The 21,943-nt window shown below is 45.3% G+C and overlaps 2 protein-coding genes across 9 annotated transcripts in view; both read right to left on the bottom strand.

Annotated features, from left to right (window-relative positions):
• Positions 1-3,122: 3,122 nt before the first annotated feature.
• MRPS17 (mitochondrial ribosomal protein S17) overlaps positions 3,123-21,943 on the bottom strand; it is a 35,934-nt gene continuing 17,113 nt past the window's right edge. Inside the window, exons 1-3 of one of the 4 annotated variants that reach the window (XM_005549540.4) lie at positions 8,293-8,759; positions 7,622-7,762; positions 3,123-4,518 (exon numbers count right to left, since the gene is read on the bottom strand). In XM_005549540.4, coding sequence (XP_005549597.1) covers positions 4,249-4,518; positions 7,622-7,744 — 393 coding nt within the window. In that variant the 5' untranslated portion in view covers positions 7,745-7,762; positions 8,293-8,759 and the 3' untranslated portion in view covers positions 3,123-4,248. Of the gene's footprint in view, positions 4,519-7,621; positions 7,763-8,292; positions 8,760-21,943 lie in introns of those variants that run through there. The other 3 variants (XM_005549539.4, XM_005549538.4, XM_045387727.2) reach the window with 3 other exon arrangements.
• The window catches only part of ZNF713 (zinc finger protein 713), a 59,369-nt gene continuing 51,982 nt past the window's right edge, over positions 14,557-21,943 (bottom strand). For all 5 annotated transcript variants that reach the window (XM_074034931.1, XM_074034932.1, XM_005549537.4 and 2 more), the window contains one exon: positions 14,557-21,727. In XM_074034931.1, coding sequence (XP_073891032.1) covers positions 20,703-21,727 — 1,025 coding nt within the window. In that variant the 3' untranslated portion in view covers positions 14,557-20,702. The remainder of the gene's footprint in view (positions 21,728-21,943) is intronic.

Here is a 21,943-nt window from a genome sequence, read left to right as displayed (position 1 = left end):
TCCTGGCTAACAATGTGAAACCCCGTCTCTACTAAAAAATACAAAAAAACCCCAAAAAACTAGCTGGGCGAGGTGGCGGGCGCCTGTAGTCCCAGCTACACGGGAGGCTGAGGCAGGAGAATGGCGTGAACCCGGGAGGCGGAGCTTGCAGTGAGCTGAGATCCGGCCACTGCACACCAGCCTGGGCGACAGAGCGAGAACTCGTCTCAAAAAAAAAAATAAAAATAAAAATAAAATTGAGTCTCACAGAACTATCAGTCTCATTACTTCCATTCCTTTATCCTTTTCCTCTACATTCTTAGAGAACTTCTCAAGTGTATTCTTACTATCACTGATTTGCCTTTCTTTTTTTTCTTTTTTTTTTTTTTTCTTTTGAGACAGAGTCTCGCTCTGTTGCCCAGGCTGGAGTGCAGTGGGGTGATCTTGGCTCACTGCAATCTCTGCCTCCCAGGTTCAAGCTATTCTCCTGCCTCAGTCTCCTGAGTAGCTGTGATTACAGGCGTGTGCCCCCATACCCGGCTAATTTTTATATTTTTAGTAGAGACGGGGTTTCACCATTTTGGCCAGGCTGCTCTCGAACTCCTGACCTCATTATCTGCCCACCTTGGCCTCCCAAAGTGCTGGGATTACAGGCGTGAGCCACCGCACCCGACTGATTTGACTTTTCTACAATATCAGTCTTGCCTCACTTCCGTGTGGATATTTAAATGCTTTTTGATTTCTTGCAAATCTTATGTTACATATGATGTTCCCCTCCCTGTGTCCACGTGTATGAAGTTCTCCTCCCTGTGTCCATGTGTTCTCATTGTTCAACTCCCACTTATAAGTGAGAACATGTGGTGTTTGGTTTTCTGTTCCTGTGTTAATTTGCCGAAAATGTTGCTGAGAATGATGGCCAGCTTTATCCATGTCCCTGCAAAGGACATGAACTCATTCTCTTTTTTTTTTTTTTTGAGACGGAGTCTCGCTCTGTCACCCAGGTTGGAGTGCAGTGGTGCGATCTCAGCTCACTTCAAGCTCTGCCTCCCAGGTTCATGCCATTCTTCTGCCTCAGCCTCCTGAGTAGCTGGGACTACAGGTGCCCGCCACCACACCAGGTTAATTTTTTTTTTTTTTTTTTGTATTTTTAATAGAGACGGGGTTTCACCGTGTTAGCCAGGATGGTCTTGATCTCCTGACCTCATGATCCGCCCACCTCGGCCTCCCAAAGTGCTGAGATTACAGGCGTGAGTCACCACACCTGGCCTTTTTTTTTTTTTTTTTTTGACCAGGCTGGAGTGCAATGCTCACTGCAACCTCCACCTCCCAGGTTCAAGTGATTCTCCTGCCTCAGCCTCCAGAGTAGCTGGGATTACAGGCGCCCACCACCATGCCTAGCTAATTTTTGTATTTTTAGTCGAGATGGGATTTCACCATGTTGATCAGGCTGGTCTCGAACTCCTGACCTTATGACCTGCTCACCTCGGCCTCCCCAAGTGCTGGGACTACAGGCATGAGCCGCAGCACCCAGCCGAACTCATTTTTTTTTGTGTGGGAGATACCCGATACTTTCCTGTACCCTTCCAGGCTAAGCAGTCCCACAGCCCCACCTGCTGGAGATCTGGACAGTCTAAGATGCTTCCCTTTTTCATTCACCTACCCTGGCACCAGTTCTACCTTGGAACCTGTTATTCAATCCCTCACTGCTGTTATTCAGTCCTTCCCTGCACAACTCAGTTTGGGTCTTAGGACCAGTCTTTGAACTGCAGTCTCCCCATCTCTAACATGTCCCCTTCCAGTCCGTTCTCTACAATCATGCACTTTTATTAAAATGCAAATGCAATTTTATCACTCTTTAAAACGTTCAACCACTATTACTTAGTTACTTTCACCTATTTCTGAGTTCCACCACTGCTGAAAATGTCGTAGCAATTATCTGCTTCCAGAAGCCCTGGTTATACTTTCATTCACTTTGTGGATTTTACATTCCCTTTCCTCTGCCTCAAATGTCCTTTCCACCCCAACATCTCTGTCCTGCTTCAACGCTTACTTCTAGCACCAATTCATCTCTCCTGGGAAGTGACCTTCAATTCACCCTCACCCATATCCTGTTTGCCATGGAGGCACCTGTGCATACTTCCCCAGCTAGATTGATCCCTGAGGCGGGCAAGGCCTGTGATCATCCTGGAAACCCTGTGCTGACACAATACACGTATCAAGACTGGGCACGGTGGCTCACGCCTGTAATCCCAGCACTTTGGCAGGCTGAGGCGGACGATCACCTGAGGTCAGGAGTTTATCACGCCTGTAATCCCAGCACTTTGGCAGGTTGAGGCAGACGGATCACTTGAGGTCAGGAGTTTAAGACCAGCCTGTCCAACATGCTGAAACCCCATCTCTACTAAAAATACAAAATGAGCTGGGCATGGTGGCAGGTGGCTGTAATCCCAGCTACTTGGGAGGCTGAGGCAGGAGAAGCGCTTGAACCCAGGAGGCAAAGGCAGGAGAAGCGCTTGAACCTGGGACGCAGAGGTTGCAGTGAGCTGAGATCATGCCATTGTGCTCTAGCCTGGGCAACAGAGCGAAGACTCCATCTCAAAACAAACGTGTATCAGCTAAGATTTAAATATTCCCCTTTTGGCCGGTTGCAGCGGCTCATGCCTGTAATCCCAGCACTTTGGGAGGCTGAGTTGGGCAGATCACCTGAGGTCAAGAGTGCGAGACCAGCCTGGCCAACATGGTGAAACCTCGTTTCTACTAAAAATACAAAAAAAATTAGCTGGGCGTGGCGGTGTACTCCTGTAGTCCCAGCTACTTGAGAAGGCTGAGGCAGAATTGCTTGAACCCAGGAGGCGGAGGTTGCAGTGAGCCAAGATTGTGCCACTGCACTCCAGCCTGGGCAACAGAGACTCCACCTCAAAAAAAAAAAAAAAAAAAAAAAAGGAAAAGAAAAAGAAAAAGAAAAAAATACACTGCTCAATGCTTCCTTAAGTCAAAATGTAAGTTATCGTGGTGTATTAATGAATAGCAACAAAACTCACTCTTCATCTCAAATGCATGTGGGAGAAGTCCTACAACTTAATGTGTCAGATTTTAGGAATTTATACCTATTTAATCTAGCCTAGGATATAAGAAAAGTGACACAGAATTATAAAATTTTATTTTCCACACATCAACATTCTTACTAACACAGCTTGATTGAAAGAATTCTGACCATAAGCATGTTATTTCTCTTTGGAACTGGTGAAATCAGAAAAATAAAATATTTATTTTGCCTACATAGGATCAACAATATTCACTTAATGTGGTCTTATCTGTTTATATTAAGAGGCTTTCTTCTGGCCGGGTGCAGTGGCTCATGCCTGTAGTCCCAGCACTTTGAGGCCCAAGGCAGGTGGATCACCTGAGGTTGGGAATTCAAGACCTGCCTGACCAACATGGAGAAACCCCGTCTCTACCAAAAATACAAAATTAGCCAGGCATGGTGGCATATGCCTGTAATCCCAGCACATGCCTGTAATCCCAGAATTACTTGGACCTGGGAGGCGGAGATTGTGGTGGGCCAAGATCATGCCATTGCACTCCAGCCTGGGCAACAACAGCGAAACTCCATCTCAAACAAACAAACAAACAAACTTTCTTTCTTCCTTCCTTCAAAATAAAGGTTCTAAGATAAATTCAAAATTCCTTTGAATGAAAATAAGGAAACCGGCTGGGCACACTGGCTCAGGCCTGTAATCCCAGCACTTTTGTAGGTCAAGATGGGCAGATCGCTCCCAGGGCTCCGAGACCAGCCTGGGCAACACAGGGAGACCTTATCTCTACAAAATTTACAAAAAATCAGCCAGGTGTAATGGCACGCTCCTGTGTTCCCAGCTACTCAGAAGGCTGGGGTAGAAAGATGCTGGAGCCAGGGAGGTCAAGGCTGCAGTAAGCCAAGATTATACCACTGTACTCCAGACTGGGCAACAAAGCGAGACCCTGTCTCAAAAAACAAAAACCTTCTGAAACAGTGAGCTCACAAAATGCAATAGACTGCTAGGCACACTTAGTGTAACGTGGAAGTATGTTCACTGAAATGAAAATTTGAAACATAACCATAAACTTTTATGAAAAACCATAATATGCCCTTTACTTCATTTGCTTTTAGCTATTTCACGAACACCACAGAGAAATTGGACACAGTTTGTGATGAAACTTAGAAAAATTTCTTTTTCCATAACATAAACATGTCAATTTTCCCCTTTAGCTCCTTCTTCCACTCCCCCTTCACTGTGCTGAAGAGATATTGAGTTCTTCCAGATTTTTGCTTAGCTGGGTGGTTTCCGAACTCAACGGACTCTCCAGGTAGGTAGTTCCTGCACAGGGCTTTCCTGTCACTGGATCTATGACTTTTCCAACTTTGAAAACGATCTCGGCCAGTTCATGTTTCACATGCTTTGCTCGTGGAACAGGTAAAGCTCTGAGAAGCACAATATCCCCAACTGTGCACTGCTGAAGGGCATCGTGAGCAAAGTAGGTTTTCCGCTTATTAAAATACTGTTGAGAGAGGGAGAGAAACAAATCAGTAGTTCCCATCTGTGACCTGGTAATGCAATATGTAATATGAAAAAGTAACGCATGGAAAACAAGCCAGGACTTAGGAAAAGATAAGATACTTAAGGAGTCTTCTAGTACAAAAATTAGAGCCTGATACAGTGACACCCGTTCTCTACTTAAAAAAAAAAAAAAACTGCCAGGCATGGTGACATGCCTCTAGCACCGGCCTCCTAGGAGGCTGACAGGAGGACTGCTTGAGCCCAGGAGTTTGAGGATGCAGTGAGCTAGAATCATGCCACTGTACTCCAGCCTGGGTGACAGTTATCCTGTGTCAAAAACAAACCCCACAAAATTAGCTGCTTAATTTTTGGAAAACAGGATGACATTTCCAGAGTTGATCTTCTCACTAAGCACTCCAGGTCATTCCCTTCAGTACCCTTGCTCTATCAGTTACCATCTCTTCCTATATTGTTTATATTCTTCCTTCCCTGGAGCCTTCCCTCTAGCCTATAAGCATGCTACCCTCACCACTAGCTGTGAGTCACTTAACCACTCCAAGCTCAGCGTTTTCCACGATAAAATGAGGCTCTAATACCTGCACCTCTAAAGTTATCAAGACAATTCAACGTTATAATATACATCAAGCACTTAGCTCTATGCTTAGCTCAAAGTACTGCAAATAAACTACAAATGGTAACTAGAATCACCTATTATACTGATTGACTGATTCATTGACAGAGTTTTGCTCCTGTTGCCCAGGCTGGAGTGCAACGGCACGATCTCGGCTCACTGCAACCTCCGCCTCCCAGGTTCATGAGATTCTCCTGCCTCAGCCTCCCACGTAGCTAGAATTACAGGTGCCTGCCACCATGCCCAGCTAATTATTTTTTTTTTTAGTAGAGATGGGGTTTCACCATGTTGGCCAGGCTGGTCCCTAACTCCTGACCTCAGGTGATCCACCTGCCTCAGCCTCCCGAAGTGCTGGGATTACAGGCATGAGCCACTGCGCCCGGCCTAGAATCACCTATTCTTTATAACAACCCTGCTGCAGCAGGTATTCCCATTTTACATACGAGGAAAACAAGTTCAGGGAGGTTAAGCAATGTGTGTAGCTGGTAAACAAGAGTCAGTATTCAAACTAAGGTCTCCCAAAGGTCAAGGATCATGCAGTAATTCTTCAGCTTACTCCTGTGTTTCTAATCCTTGATAATGAACAGCATTTCTACCCACCTGTGTGCCGAACTTTGGATGTGAAACCATCCTCGGCACCTATTTGCCCCCTGGCACAGCAAACAAATCAATGACTCTGTCCTTTCTTCCTGAAATATTTTTTCCACTCCATCCCCACTACATCAACTTTAGTTCAGGTCCTTATTTCCATCCTAGACTTTTGCAGCAGCCTCTCTGCCCATTCCCTTTCCTCCAGTCTTCATCCCTACCCGTGTTTCCAAGCCTGTCTTTCTTTGGGTTCAAGCAGGGATCCCCAACCCTCAGGACAGCAGACTGATACCATTCAGTGGCCTGTGAGGAACAGGGCCGCACAGCAGGAGGTGAGCGGCGTTGAGCCACCATGAGTATTACCACCTGCGCGCCGCCTCCTGTCAGATCAGCAGCGGCATTACATTCCCATAGGAGCACAAACCCTATTGTGAACTGTGCATGGGAGGGGTCTAGGTTGTGCGCTCCTTATGAGAATCTAACTAACTCCTGATGATCTGAGGTGGAACAGTTTCATCTTCCCCCCACCCTGCCTCTGTGGAAAAACTGTCTTCCATGAAACTGGTCCCTGGTGCCAAAAAGGTTGAGGACTGCTGGCTTAAAGGATGAAATCTAGCTACTCAGGAAGCTGATGCATAAGAATTGGTTGAACCAGGAAGTTGCAGTGAGCTGAGATGGCACCACTGAACTCCAGCCTGGGTGACAGAGCAAGACCCCGTCTCAAGAAAAAAATAAGGATGAAATCTAAAACACAAAAGACCCTTCATATTCTAGCCCAACTGTCCTTGTCATTCATTTAAGAATGCCTACTAAATGCCAAGCTCTAGGCTCAATGTTGTCAAACCACTATGTTCCTGTAGAATGTCATGCCCTATCATGGCTAAATGAACTTCCACAAACCACTCATCATAGCTGAAATGACTTCCCCCCACCGAGTCCTTTGGATGAAATCTTTTTTTTTTTTTTTTTTTGAGATGGAGTTTCACTCTTGTCACCCAGGCTGGAGTGCAATAGCGTGATCTCAGCACACTGCAACCTCTGCCTCCCAAGTTCAAGTGATTCTCCTGCCTTGGCCTCCTGAGTAGCTGGGATTACAGGCACCTGGCACCACGTCAGGCTATTTTTTATATTTTTAGTAGAGACAGGGTTTTGCCATGTTGGACAGGCTGCCAGGCTGGTCTCGAACTCCTCACCTCAGGTGATCTGCCTGCCTTAGCCTCCCAAAGTGCTGGGATTACAAGTGTGAGTCACTGCCCAGCTGGATAAAATCCTTTTTGAGATTCAGCTAAAATGTCCCTTAATCAAGGTTGCTTTCCTACAGCACTCATAGGAGAATGAGATGCTCTGTTCTCTGCTCCCACAGTACTGTTTTTTTTTTTTTTAAGGCGGAGTTTCGCTTTTGTCCAGGATGGAGTGCAATGCTACAATCATGGCTCACTGCAACCTCCGCCTCCTGGGTTCAAGCGATTCTCCTGCCTAAGCCTCCAGAGTAGCTGGGATTACAGGTGTGCTCCACCATGCCCAGCTAATTTTTGTATTTTTAGTAGAGATGGGGTTTCACCATGTTGGCCAGGCTGGTCTCGAACTCGTGATCCCAGGTGATCCACCTGCCTCAGCCTCCCAAAGTGCTGGGATTACAGGTGTGAGTCACCTCATCCGGCCAGTACTTTGCATACAGAATGACTACAACAGTTAGAGTGGACTGACATTAACTCTGTTTTCTTGGAATGTGTGAACCATGTTATATCCACAGACCAGCAGAATGCCTAGCTCAAAGCAGATGAGAGACAAGACATCTTTAGTGAGAGAGAAATGTTTTTTTGCTCAGGACCAAGGACATGTTGGTGATTTACCAAAGCCACCCGGAAACAAGAATGTTTCTCACCTTTAATAAATAGGGATCCAGAACAAGCCTGGTCACTCTCACTTTAGCAGTCTTCTGCATTTTTGTCCCAATTACCTTCCCCACAATCCATTTGGCATGGACGGATGAACGAACTACAGACATTACTGTGGCTTTGATCACCTGAAAAGCAAATTCCAAAGTCTCATATTCTGGTGGTTATGATGCCAAATGAATTTTGTCACAAGAACTGTCCAAGTTAGTCCAGAAACAGTTTTTTTCTTTTTCTTTTTTGTTCCCCCCTCCACCCAGAAACAGTTTTCTTAGCGTTCTTGAATCTCCATTTTATTATTTATTTTTATTGAGATAGAGTTTAGTTCTTTCGCCCAGGATGGAGTGAAGCAGCCCGATCTCGGCTCACTGCAACCTCCGCCTTCCGGGTTCAAGGGATTCTCCTCCCTCAGTCTCCCGAGTAGCCGGGACTACAGGCCTGCGCCACCACGCCCTGCTAATTTTTGTATTTTTAGTAAAGACCGGGTCTCGCCATGTTGGCCAGACTGGTCTCGAACTCCTGACCTCAGGTGATCCGCCCGCCTCAGCCTCCCAAAGTGCTGGGATTAAGAGGCGTGAGCCACCGCGCCCGGCTTGAATCACCATTTTAGAGATGCTTACACGTTCCCCACTACCCAACCTCTCGTCTTTATAGCGCTTACAAAGCGGTAACTTCGCGAAGCGTCACGTTCCCCTTTTGCAAAATGGGCGGGCCTATTTCGCAGGAGTGCTTTGAGAATTTGACCCACAGAACGCTCAATACCACGGATAAACGCTGGCCGTTACTGGTCCCTTATCTCTCTCCACCCCGCTGGGCCTTCTCTTCCGACAGGCTCACTGCCCGGGTAGCACTCGGAGGAGCCGCCGCGGTGTCCCTCTCCCCGCCCCAGCGACGGATGACTTGGGCTGCTTTTGGGATCAGTCCATAATGAGTCCATTCCACCGGGCTTCGGAAAGGTTGGGGTGACTCGTCCCTTCGCCCCGGACAACCCGGAGGTCAGACGACGCCATTCCCTCTCAGGGCTCTCACGCGAGGGTGCCTCGGGTCCCCAGCAACTCCTCCCCCAGCAGCAACACCCCGGAGCCCCAGCTCACCTCACCCACTACTATGCAGCCACCTGCCCCGGATAGCGCCGGTCGCAGCGGGATGGCGTCACGCCGTACGCATTGGCTCCGCCCCACACCGCCCCTCTCATAGGCCGTGCGACTCCTTAGCCGCGGACGGAGTTAACTGCAGGAACCGCCCCTCCGGAACTCTCCCTTAAAGGGACCCGGGGCGGTAGCTGTGCGGGGATAGCTGACCTCTCCTTTTCTAACGCGCCCATCCAGCGGACGGTGGAGCAGGAGGTTTCGGACTTTTCTTTTTCATTCTTTTGTTTTCTTTTCTTTTTCTCTTTCTTTTTTTTATTTTTGAGACGGAGTCTCACTCTGTCGCCCAGGCGGGTGTGCAGTGGGGCCATCTCTGCTCACTGCAACCTCCGCTTCCCGGGTTCAAGCGATTCGCATGCCTCAGCCTCCCAAGTAGCTGGGATTACAGATTACAGGCACGCGCCACCACGCGCAGCTAATTTTTGTATTTTTAGTGGGGACGGCGTTCCGCCGTGTTGGCCAGGCTGGTCTCGAACTCCTGAGCTCAGGTGATCCGCCCGACTCGCCCCCGCAAAGTGCTGGGATTACAGGCTGAGCCACCACGCCTGGCCTCAATTTTTTTTTTTTTTTCGTTGTTGTTGTGTCTTGCCCGGTTGCTCAGGCTGGAGTGCAATCGCGATGTGATCGTGGCTTACTGCAACTTGACCTCCTGGACTCAAGCGATCCTTCTACCTCAGCCTCCCGAGTATCTGGGACCACAGGCGCGCCACCATGTCTGGCCAGTATTTGCATTTTTGGTAGATAGGGTCTCGCTGTGTTCTCCAGGATGGTCTGAACTCTCGATTTCAAGTGATCTGCCTGTCTTGGCCTTCCAAAGTGCTGGGATTACAGGTGTGAGCCACCCTGCCTAGCCAGTGCAGATAAATTTCTATCTTACCTTCCTTTCCTGCCTCCTTTCTCCTTTCCGTCCTTTAATTTATTGTCTCTCCTCTCTTCTCTATTGTATTCTGTAATTATTTCATTCTGGAAATCTTTTTTAAAATTTTATTTTATATTATTATTATTATTTTTTTTTTTGAGTAGCTGGGATTACAGGTGTGGGTCACCATGCCCAGCTAATTTTTGCATTTTTAGTAGAAATGGGATTTTCCCATGTTGGCCAGGCTGGTCTCGAACTCCTGGCCTCAAGCAGTCCATCCCACTTCGGACTCCCGAAGTGCTGGGATTACAGGCAGAAGCCACTGTGCCCGGCTGTTTATTTTATTTTCTATGGATGATGTCTTTGAATGAAAAATTTTGTTCCCTTTTGTATTAAAATGTTTAGCTTTACTTTGGGAGGCTGAGGTGAGTGGATTGCTTGAGCTCAGGAGTTCCATACCAATCTGGGCAACATGGTGAAATATATACAAAAATGTAAAAATTACGCTGGGGGCAGTGGCTCAGGCCTGTGATCCCAGCACTTTGGGAGGCTGAGGTGGGTGGATCACCTGAGGACAGGAGTTTGAGACCAGCCTGGCTAACATGGTGAGACCCTGTCTCTACTAAAAAAAATGCAAAAATTAGCCGGGCATGGTGGTGTGTGCCTGTAGTCCCAGCTACTCGGGAGACTGAGGCAGGAGAATCTCTTGAACCAGGAGGCAGAGGTTGTAGTGAGCCGAGATCGCACCACTGCCCTCCAGCCTGGGCGACAGAGTGAGACTCCATTTTAACCACAAAAAAGAAAAAAAAAATTATCCAGGGTTGGTGGTGGCACATGCCTGTAGTTTCAGCTACTCAGGAGGCTGAGGTAGGAGGATCGCTTGAGCCCAGAAGATTGAGGCTGCAGTGAGCACCATGCTCATGCCACTGCACTCCAGCCTGGGTGACACAGTGAGACTCTGTCTCAAAAAATAAAAAAATGTTGGGCCAGGTGCAGTAGCTTACGCCTGTAATCCCAACATTTTGGGAGGCCGAGGTGGATGGATCACAAGGTCAGGAGATTGAGAGCATCCTGGCTAACACGGTGAAACCCTGTCTCTACTAAAAATACAAAAAAATTAACTGGGCGTGGTGGCGGGCGCCTGTAGTCCCAGCTACTCGGGAGGCTGAGGCAGGAGAATGGCGTGAACCCAGGAGGCGGAGCTTGCAGTGAGCCGAGATCGTGCCACTGCACTCTAGCTTGGGCCACAGAGCGAGACTTGTCTCAAAAAAAAAAAAAAAAAAAAAGTTTTGTTTTCACATTTCTCCCTAGCTGAAATGTTAGAATTATGTAATGTAGGTGTTCACCTAATTATCTGATCCTGAATATAAAAGTACCACACACGGACCTAAGAAATATCCATCTTTATTAGCATACTGGGAGGTTGAGATCTACCTAGAAACATTTTGGTACTCATTGGCAGATGTTATTATTATTATTGTGTGTTTTGTTTTTTTGAGTCTCAGGCTGTCACCCAGGCTGGACTGCAGTGGTGTGATCCCAGCTCACCTCAACCTCCACCTTACGGGTTCAAGCAATTGTCCTGTCTCAGCCTCCCGAGTGGCTGGAGTTACAGGTGCCTGCCACTACATCCAGCTGATTTTTGTATTTTTAGTAGAGATGGAGTTTTACCACGTTGACCAGGCTGATATCGAACTCCTGACCTCAGGTGATCTGCCTGCCTCGGCCTCCCAAAGTGTTGGGATTACAGGTGAGAGCCACCGTACCTGGCCTATTATTATTATTATTATTTTTTGAGACGGAGTTTTGCTCTTGTTGCCCAGGCTGGAGTGCAATGGCGCGATCTTGGTTCACTGCAACCTCTGCCTCCCGGGTTCAAGGGATTCTCCTGCCTCAGCCTCCCGAGTGGCTGGGATTACAGGCATGGGCCACCTTGCCTGGCTAATTTCGTACTTTTAGTAGAGATGAGGTTTCTCCATGTTGGTCAGGCTGGTTTGGAACTCCTGACCTCAGGTGATCCGCCCGCCTCAGCCTCCCAAAGTGTTGGGATTACAGGCGTAAGCCACTGCACCTGGCCTATTATTAAGATGGAGTTTTTGCTCTGTTGCCCAGGCTGGAGTGCAATGGTACACTCTCAGCTCACTGCAACCTCTGCCTCCTGGGTTCAAGCCATTCTCCTGCCTCAGCCTCCTGAGTAGCTGGGATTACAGGCGTGTGCTCCCATACCCGGCTAATTTTTGTATTTTTAGTAGAGACGGGGTTTCAACTTGTTGGCCAGGCTGGTCTTGAACTCCTGGCCTCAGGTGATTGCCCTGAGTGCTGGGATTACAGGTGTGAGCCACCGCACCCAGCCTCATTCATTATTGGCCTAAAAAATAACTATTTTTTCTTACTAGGTACGAGCATATGTACACACACACATATATGTATGTGTATATAGATTTGTTCCTGTTTAACTGTTTAATCAGGAAATAATAAACACAGGGGTGCTAGGCAAGTCCAGTAATCTTGGAAAAAGTTACTTCAACAAAGTAGAAAGATGTTCTAACGGTTAAAATAGTTACTTCAATAAAGTAGAAAGATGATCTAACAGTTAATCAGCTCTAATGATTACATACAGTAATAACCAAGGAGAAGCAGGATTCAACAGTGTTTCAAAATGATTAAGCAGCCAAATGTTTTACAATGAAAAGCTGACTACAAAAACTGCATTCTTCACGAAGAAGGAGTTGGATGGCCTTTTAATTATACAAATAAGGAATATAAAGGCTTTGGAATAATGCTAGCTAAAAAGATCATTATGTCCTGTTATAAAAATGACTGGACAATGGCTAGATGCTTTTGGGAAAGTTCAAGTCTCAAAAATTTAAAGTTCATACAAAAGGTCTTAAAATGTCCCACACATTACAAGTGACATTTTGTTACAAAAGGAGACCAAAGAAGAGTTATTTCATCCATGCAAGGTCTTACGATGACGTGACCAAGGATGAGGCATTGCTAATGCATATGCTACAATTTAGTTTGAGAGAGTATAATTATTTTGGGTCTGGTAAGATTGGCAGGCGGATCACAAGGTCGGGAGTTGGAGACCAGCCTGGCCAATATGGTGAAACTCCATCTCTACTAAAAAAAAAAAAAAAAATTAGCCGGGCTTGGTGATGCATGCCTGTAATCCCAGCTACTAGGGAGGCTGAGGCAGGAGAATTGCTTGAACCTAGGAGGCAGAGGTTGCAGTGAGTCGAGATCATGCCACTGCACTCCAGCCTGGGCAACAGAGCAAGACTCTGTCTCAAAAACAAACAAACAAACAAAAAGGTCGGATGCAGTGGCTCATGCCTATAATCCCAGCACTTTGGGAGGCCGAGGCAGGTGGATCACCTGAGGTCAGGAGTTCGAGACCAGCCTGGCCAACATGGTGAGATCCCATCTCTACTAAAAATACACAAAATTAGCTGGGCGTGGTGGTGGGCACCTGTAATCCCAGCTCCTTGGGAGGCTGAGGCAGGAGAATTGCTTGAACCCAGGAGGTGGAGATTGCAGTGAGCCGAGATCACACCATTGCACTCCAGCTTGGGCGACAGAGCAAGACTCTGTAAAAAAAAAAAAAAAAAAAAAAAAAGAATAACATAAACCTAGAAATATGTGGAAAATTGGAACCCTCGTAAAGTGTTCAAATAAAGATAAGAAAAAAAAATTAAATCTACACAGTTAACATTTTTATAACTGGTTTTGGTATAATGATTGTGACATTCTGGTTATATCTTTTCTGTTTCTTAAAGTGTTTAAAGCATTTAATAGAATCTGACAGTTTAGGTTTGGATATAATGAAACATTAAGATCTGTTTAAATCTGAAGTTAATGTTTAAAAGAGTGGGCATATCTAATTTTATAAATTCTTAATTTTTTATTTATTAGTTGCAAATGTCCAAATAAGTAGAGGAATGCTGACTGTTTAAAGAATGTCAATTGGTTTCTTAAATACACGGGGTTAGGTGTCATACCTCATGCGTGTAATCCCAGCACTTTGGGAGGCTGAGGCAGGAGGATCACTTGAGCCTAGGAGTTCAAGACCAGCCTGGGCATGAGACTCTGTCTCTAAAAAAAAAAAAAAAGAACAAAAAAGGCCAGGTGCGGTGGCTCATGCCTGTAATCCCAGCACTTTGGGACGCTAAGACAGGTGGATCACGAGGTCAGGAGATCGAGACCATCCTGGCTAACATCCCCGTCTCTACTAAAAATACAAAAAATTAGGCGGACGTGGTGGTGGGCGCCTGTAGTAACAGCTACTTGGGAGGCTGAGGCACAAGAATACCGTGAACCTGGGAGGGCAGGTAGAGCCTGCAGTGAGCTGAGATTGCGCCACTGCATTCCAGCCTGGGCGACAGAGTGAGACTCTTGTCTAAAAAAAAATACATCAAACATTAATCAAAATACAAATTCTAATGAGTATTTGTATTAGTCTGTTTTCACACTGCTATAAAGAAATACCCAAGATTGGGTAATTTATAAAGGAAAGAGGTTTAATTGACTCACAGTTACACATGGCTGGGGAGGCCTCGGGAAACTTACAATCATGGCAAAAGGGGAAGCAGGCATGTCTCACATGTCAGCAGGCAAGACAGAGTGTGAGTGAGCGAAGCGGGAAGAGTCCCTTATAAAACCATCAGATCTCATGAGAACTCACTCACTATCACAAGAACAGCATGGGGGGAAATGCCCCCATGATTCAATCACCTCCCATTAGGTTTCTCCCTTGACACATGGGGATTACAATTTGAGATGAGATTTGGGTGGGGACACAAAGCCAAATCATATCAGTATTTTTCTCCATGCTAACAAGCTCTTTGGACATAAAAGAACCAATCAACAGGACAATTCTTTACTAATACTCTGAGGTTATGAGAAATAGTCACACAGATTTTGGTGTTGAGCAGCAATCTTTCCTTTTATTAAAGTTCATATATTTACCAAATGTTTTCAGAGTGTTATAAAAGACTGTTCCAGGCACTGTTTGTATCTACTGGATTAGGAGTAAAATGACTGATGTTATAGTGACATTTCAGTCAGAGAAACCCTGAATAATAAATCATCTACTACTATGTGTAGCTTAAATATTTCTTCTCATAGAAAAAGGACAACAACACTTGGTTGGATGGACCAAATAAACTAATACATGTGAAATGGTAATATATTACTCTCCTAGATAGAAACAAGTCATAACAAACAAGTACTGGAATGTGTACACCTCTGGTTCCCGTATACTGGGAGTACCAGTATTCATATTTAGGTTTCACTCCTTAACTTGGAACATTTTGAAGAGAATAAAGGACAATATGAGAATGAATCCACACCAAGTTTACTGTATAATTAACATAAACAGAATCATTTATGACCCTAAGGAATATATAATAGGATTCTAATGAACAATTCCTACGTATGAAGAATTGGTGAAAGTCCTTGGCCAACTGTGGTCGGGTTCAGTCCAGACACCTTTTTTTCTGGGATGTCCAAGTTCTGCTTATCCTCTTCTGAGAATTCCATCTTGTTCTTGTTTTTTACCTGTGCTGTGATACAGATACACTGCCTTGTACTGGAGCCTTTAGAACTCTTTGCAAAATTTTTTTCTTTTTTTTCCTGGTTGCAAAAGTAAGCCTTTTTTTTTTTTTGAGACGGAGTCTCACTCTGTCACCCAAGCTGGAGTGCAGTGGCATGATCTTGGCTCACTGCAACCTCCGCCTCCCAGGTTCAAGTGATTCTTCTGCCTCAGCCTCACCAGTAGCTGGGACTACAGGTGCGTGCCACCACGTCTGGCTAATTTTTGTATTTTTAGTAGAGACAGTTTCACCATACTGGCAAGGCTGGTCTCGAACTCCTCACCTCATGATCTGCCCACCTCGGCCTCCCAAAGTGCTGGGATTACAGGCATGAGTCACTGCGCCCAGCCACAAAATTAAGCTTTGATTTTACCAAGAGTAATTAACCTTTTTTTTTTTTTTTGAGACTCACTCTGTTGCCCAGGCTGGAGTGCAGTGGGGTAATCTCGGTTCACTGCAAGCTCCGCTTCCCAGGTTCAGGCCATTCTCCTGCCTCAGCCTCCCAAGTAGCTGGGACTACAGGTGCCCGCCACTACGCCTGGCTAATTTTTTGTGTTTTTAGTAGAAAGGGGGTTTCACCATGTTAGCCAGGATGGTCTCCGTCTCCTGACCTCGTGATCCGCCCGCCTCGGCCTTCCAAAGCGCTGGGATTACAGGCATGAGCCACCACACCCGGCCTTAACCATTACTTTATTTTTTATTTTTATTTTTGAGACGGAGTCTTGCTCTGTCGCCCAGGCTGGAGTGCAGTGGCGTGATTTCGGCTCACTGCAAGCTCCGCCTCTCAGGTTCACGCCATTCTCCTGCCTCAGCCTCCCGAGTAGCTGGGACTACAGGCGCCCGCCACCACGCCCGGCTAATTTTTTGTATTTTTTTTTTTTTTTGAGACGGAGTCTTGCTCTGTCGCCCAGGCTGGAGTGCAGTGGCCGGATCTCAGCTCACTGCAAGCTCCACCTCCCGGGTTCACGCCATTCTCCTGCCTCAGCCTCCTGTGTAGCTGGGACTACAGGCGCCCGCCACCTTGCCCAGCTAGTTTTTTGTATTTTTTAGTAGAGACGGGGTTTCACCGTGTTAGCCAGGATGGTCTCGATCTCCTGACCTCTTGATCCGCCCGTCTTGGCCTCCCAAAGTCCTGGGATTACAGGCTTGAGCCACCCTGCCCGGCCAATTTTTTCTATTTTTAGTAGAGACAGGGTTTCACCGAATTAGCCAGGATGGTCTCGATCTCCTGGCCTCGTGATCTGCCCGCCTCAGCCTCCCAAAGTGCTGGGATGACACGCATGATTACTTTTAAAAAGAACATACATGGCTGGGCATGGTGGCTCACGCTTGTAATCCCAGCACTTTGGGAGGCCGAGGGCAGGCAGATCATGAGGTCAGGAGTTTGAGACCAGCCTGGCCAACATAGTGAAACCCCGTCATTACTAAAAACACAAAAAATTAGCCGGGTGGAGTGGCAGGCGCCTGTAATCCCAGCTACTCAGGAGGTTGAGGCAGGGGAATGGCTTGAACCCAGGAGGCGGAGATTGCAGCGAACCAAGATAGTGCCATTGCATTCCAGCTCAGGCGACAGTGCGAGACTCAGTCTCAAAAAAAAAAAAAAAAAAAAAAAAAGTACATACCTCTGCTGAGACTTCACCTTTGCTCACTCTCTCCCTTCCTGAAATCTGAGTGCCTTATATCCTGCCTCATAATGGCAAATGAATGTTAAATGTGGCTTTTTTGGGGCGAGGATGCTTCCAGAATTGAGTTGCCCTGAAAATGCATTGCCACTGCACAGATGTTTGGACAAAATACTATTAGAAAGCCTCCCTGACTACAACAACTCAAGGTTTCATTAACTATTTCATACCTACTGTTGCATGGGACAAAAATGCTTTTGAAAAGTTTAATTTCTACAATGAAATGAGGTTTTTTGGGGGTTTTAGTGTTTTCGTTTTTTAAAGTCTTTAAATCATTTCAGCTTTGATTCAGGGCCTATAAAATCTAGTCCTTTCTTGGGGAGAAGAAATCAGGGAAGTCTTGAGCCAGGCTCAAGTTAGAAGAAAGGTGAGAAAGCAAGCAGATTGCACTCCTGCCTTAACCTTACGGTTTTTTCAACCATGCCTGAGAAGACAGAGGAAACCTGAAAACCAAGAAACTAAAGTGTCCCTATACTTGCAGTCATTCATGGTTTATGACCGTTTACATTTTGAATGCTTTAAAACATCAAATGTGGGGCTGGGCGCAGTGGCTCACGCCTGTAATCTCAACTCTTTGGGAGGCTGAGGCGGATGGATCACCTGGAGATTAAATGTTCGAGACCAGCCTGACCAATACAATACAGTGAAACCCTGTCTCTACTATAAATACAAAAATTAGCCGGACGTGGTGATGCGCACCTGTAATCCCAGATACTTGGGAGACTGAACAAAATCACCTTAAATTCTGATATATTATACTTTGGATATTTGTCCCTTCCAATCTCAGGTTGAAATGTGATCCCTAATGTTGGAGTGGGGCCTGGTGGGAGGTATTTGGGCCATGGGGGTGGATCCCCCATGAATGGCTTGGTGTCCTCCCTGTGTTATTGAATGAGTTCTCACTCTGGTAGTTCATGTGAGAGCTGAGTGTTTAAGAGCTTGCAACCTCCCCCATCTCTCTTGACCCCTCTCTTGTCTTGTAATATGCTGGCTCCCACTGACCTTCCGCCATAATTGGAAGCGTTCTGAGGCCGTCAACAGAAGCAGACACCAGCACCATACTTCCTGGACAGCCTGCAGAACTATGAGCCAAATAAAGCTTCTTTTCTTTATAAACTACCCAGTTTCAGGTATTCCTTTATAGCAATGCAAACAAACTAATAGGAATTATTTTTGGAAAAAAGTGTTCAGATACGTATTTCTTTTTTTACTTTTTCTTTCTTTTTTTTTTTTTTTGAGATGGGCTCTCGCTCTATTGCCCAGGCTGGAATGCAGTGGCACGACCTCGGCTCACTGCAACCTCCGCCTCCCAGGTTCAAGCAATTCTCCTGCCTCAGCCTCCCAAGTAGCTGGGGTTACAGGTGCACACCATCACGCCCAGCTAATTTTTGTATTGTTAGTAGAGACTCGGTTTTACCATGTTGGCCAGGCTGGTCTTGAACACCTAACCTCAAGTGATCTACCTGCCTTGGCCTCCCAAAGTGCTGGGATTACATACGTGAGCCACTGCGCCTGGCCCAGATATATATTTCAATAAATAAAATAAATGATTAAGCCAATTAGACTACTTCTTTAGGTGTTTATATAAGCCACTGCAGCTCTCCCCTGATTCCCACCCTCAACATGGCACCAGGGCTCACCCACAGATACAGTTCCTCACTTCTGCATCTTCCACAGTGATACAGGGTGGCGTGGGATTCTTAGCCTCTGGTCATTATTTTACAAAAACCCAAAACTTTTATCCTACAAATACAGCAGAAATAATTTTAACTGAAAAAATCTAGACTTGCCACAGAGAAATTTAAAGCTAAAACAAAATAGAAAAGCAGACTTCTCTGAATCAGTATTTCAAAGTTCATCAATAGCACCCTCAAGTCTCCCTCAAGGCTCTTCTCAAAGTGTTCCTAGGATTCATTTGATGAAAATAATGTCAAGATTGCAAAAAGAATCATCACAGGATATTGCCACAAACTATCACACTGTTTCTCAAACAATGGCACACAAGATTTTGGGTGGTACATCAATGAATATTTTTAATTTCAAGGTTATGTATCTATTTTGATGAAGAGTAGAATAAATTTAATTAGCATATAAAACTAGCATATAACTTATTAGTTTTATATGCTAAATAGTATTTCCTAAGAGAAGGCGAAAAATTTTGCATCCCTTTATAAAGAATATTAGGTAAACAGTAGATATGGTAAAAACTGTAAAGAGAGCATACAAATAACTGATGTTTGTGAAATACCACTCTTTTATGTTTATTTCAAGTTAATGTGACTGGTTGCACTACAGCATTGCCTTTATTTTTAAATTTTACTTTTTTTTTTTTTTTTTGAGAGTCTCACTCTGTCGCCCAGGCTGGAGTACATTGGCACGATCTTGGCTCACTGCAACCTCCGCCTACCAGGTTCAAGCAATTCTCCTGCCAGCCTCCCAAGCTGCTGGGAGGTGGTCCAAGTGTGCACCACCACACCCAGCTAATTTTTGTATTTTTAGTAGAGATGGGGTTTTTACCATGTTGGCCAGGCTGGTCTCAAACTCCTGACCTTAGGTGATCGCCCCACCTCGACCTCCCAAAGTGCTGGGATTATAGGCATGAACCACTGCCCCCAGCCAGCACTGTCTTTAATTAATGAAAATTTCAGATTTAAAAGTTTTATACCATAAACTGCCAGGTGCGGTGGCTCACGCCTGTAATCCCAGCACTTTGGGAGGCTGAGGCAGGTGGATCACAAGGTCAGGAGTTCGAGACCAGCCTAGTCAATATGATGAAACCCTGTCTCTACTAAAAATTAGAAAAAAAATGTCAGCCGGGCATGGTGGCACGCATCTGTAAGGCTGAAGAAGGAGAATCGCTGGAAGCCAGGAGGCGGAGGTTGCAGGGAGCCAAGATTGGGCCATTGCACTCCAGCCTGGGTGACAGAGCAAGATTCCGTCTCAAAAAAAAAAAAAAAAAATATTTATACCATAAAACTTACAGGTGAGTAATTACAAGTTGTTGCCTATAGGATTTCTTTCTTTTTTTTTTTTTTTTTTTGAGACAGAGTCTTGCTCTGTTGCCCAGGCTGGAGTGCAGTGGCATGATCTCAGCTCACTGCAACCTTCACCTCCCATGTTCAAGTCATTCTCATGCCTCAGTCTCCAGAGTAGCTGGGATTGCAGTTGTGCACCACCATGCCTGGATAAGGAATTCTGATTTTTAAAAAAGTTTTATATCAGATTTGGAACATGACTCCAAATATAATCTCATTTGTAAAATAAATTATTTTTCCTTTTTATAACCCCTCCTGGGAATGTAATATGCTGCTAGTTTAAGGTTTAAATTAATTTGGTTTCTATGCATTGAAAGTTTATGACCGGGTGCAGTGGCTCACGCCTGTAATTCCAGCACTTTGGGAGGCTGAGGTGGGTAGATCACCTGAGGTTAGGAGTTCGAGACCAGCCTGGCCAACACGGCGAAACCCCGTCTCCACTAAAAATACAAAAAATTAGCTAGGTGTGGTGGTGCGTACCTGTAGTCCCAGCTACTCGGGAGGCTGAGGCAAGAGAATTGCTTGAACCCAGGAGGTGGAGGCTGCAGTGAGCCGAGATCGCACCACTGCACTTCAGCCTGGGTGACAGAGTGAGACTCTGCCCCCCCCCCAAAAAAAAAAAAAAAAAGAAAGAAAGAAAGTTTATGTATAAGCTTTCTCTCCACTATGAATAATTTGATATTGAATGGGATAAAAAGGTCTGACCAAAAAATCTCCTACATTTATATATTTATCTATTTCCCCCACCACAAGTTATGTGCTGCTAAGTGAAGGACTGTGGCAAACTGTTTGCTCACATTTATATTCACATAATTTCTCCCTAGTATGGATTTTCCTGTGTTGATTAAGGTGCGCGCTCTGGCTAAAGGCTTTCCCGCATTCATTACATTTATAGGGTTTCTCTCCTGTATGAGTTCTTTCATGTTGATTCAGATGTGTCCTCTGACTGAAGGCTTTGCCACAGAAACCACATTCGTAAGGTTTCTCTCCAGTATGAAGTCTATGATGTTCAGTAAGGGATGTGATGCGGCTAAAAGCTTTACCACATTGATTACATTTATAGGGCTTTTCTCCAGTATGAATCCTCAGATGCTGAGTAAAGGATGAATGCTGACGGAAGGCTTTCCCACATCCATTGCATATAAAAGGCTTTTCTCCTGTGTGAATTCTCTGATGTTGAATGAGATGTATCCTCTGGCTGAATCTTTTTCCACATTCATCACACTTATAGGGTTTCTCTCCTGTAAGCACCATCTGAGGCTGGGTAAAAGATGAGTTGTGGCTGAAGGCCTTCCCACACTCACTGGGTTTCTCTGCGGTATGAATATGATCAGTAAGAAGAATATGTTGATTGAAGATTTTTCCACACTCACTGTATTCATAGGGAGTCTCTCTTACATAATTTCCCTGATAGTAAACCAAGTCTGAATTATGTTTGATGCTGTTTCCCTGTGTGTCAGAATTCAGGGGTATTTTAATAGAAGGAATTCTCTGATGCATAAGGTTTGAGTTCAGATTACAGTTTTCTGCAAATTTATTACACTCAAGGCTTCTCTCCTGTGTGATCTTTCTGTGGGTCAAAGTTACTTGTCCTAAATATCTCTTGTGGTTTTCTTGGTTAAACTCTGGATGGTAATCAAAATCCCAGAGTCCTCCTAGGATGGAGTACCAGAAGCAGTCTCCAGAGAGTCTCTTCATTATCATCTCATGGGTTTGATTTTCATCAGAAATATTCTGGCTTGTGGTTGACTTTTTGATTTCGGGTCTGTTTTCTCCATCTAAAAGAAATTCAGAATATACAAATACTTTCCGATATTCTCATGTTATCTATGATTGGAAGAAGAAATTATTGCACAGCAAATTACCAAATAAAACTGACAGTAATGTGTACAAGGCATACATGGCATTGAAAGTTTTCCAATGTGGCCACGTCACAAAGGGAAAGACTATGAGAAGTCACAAGAAGCAAGGAGCAGAGGGAATTTTTAAACATG

Source organism: Macaca fascicularis, chromosome 3 (genome assembly GCF_037993035.2).
Source record: "Macaca fascicularis isolate 582-1 chromosome 3, T2T-MFA8v1.1".
Lineage (NCBI taxonomy): Eukaryota > Metazoa > Chordata > Mammalia > Primates > Cercopithecidae > Macaca > Macaca fascicularis.
This window is presented reverse-complemented; position numbering and strand designations above follow the sequence as displayed.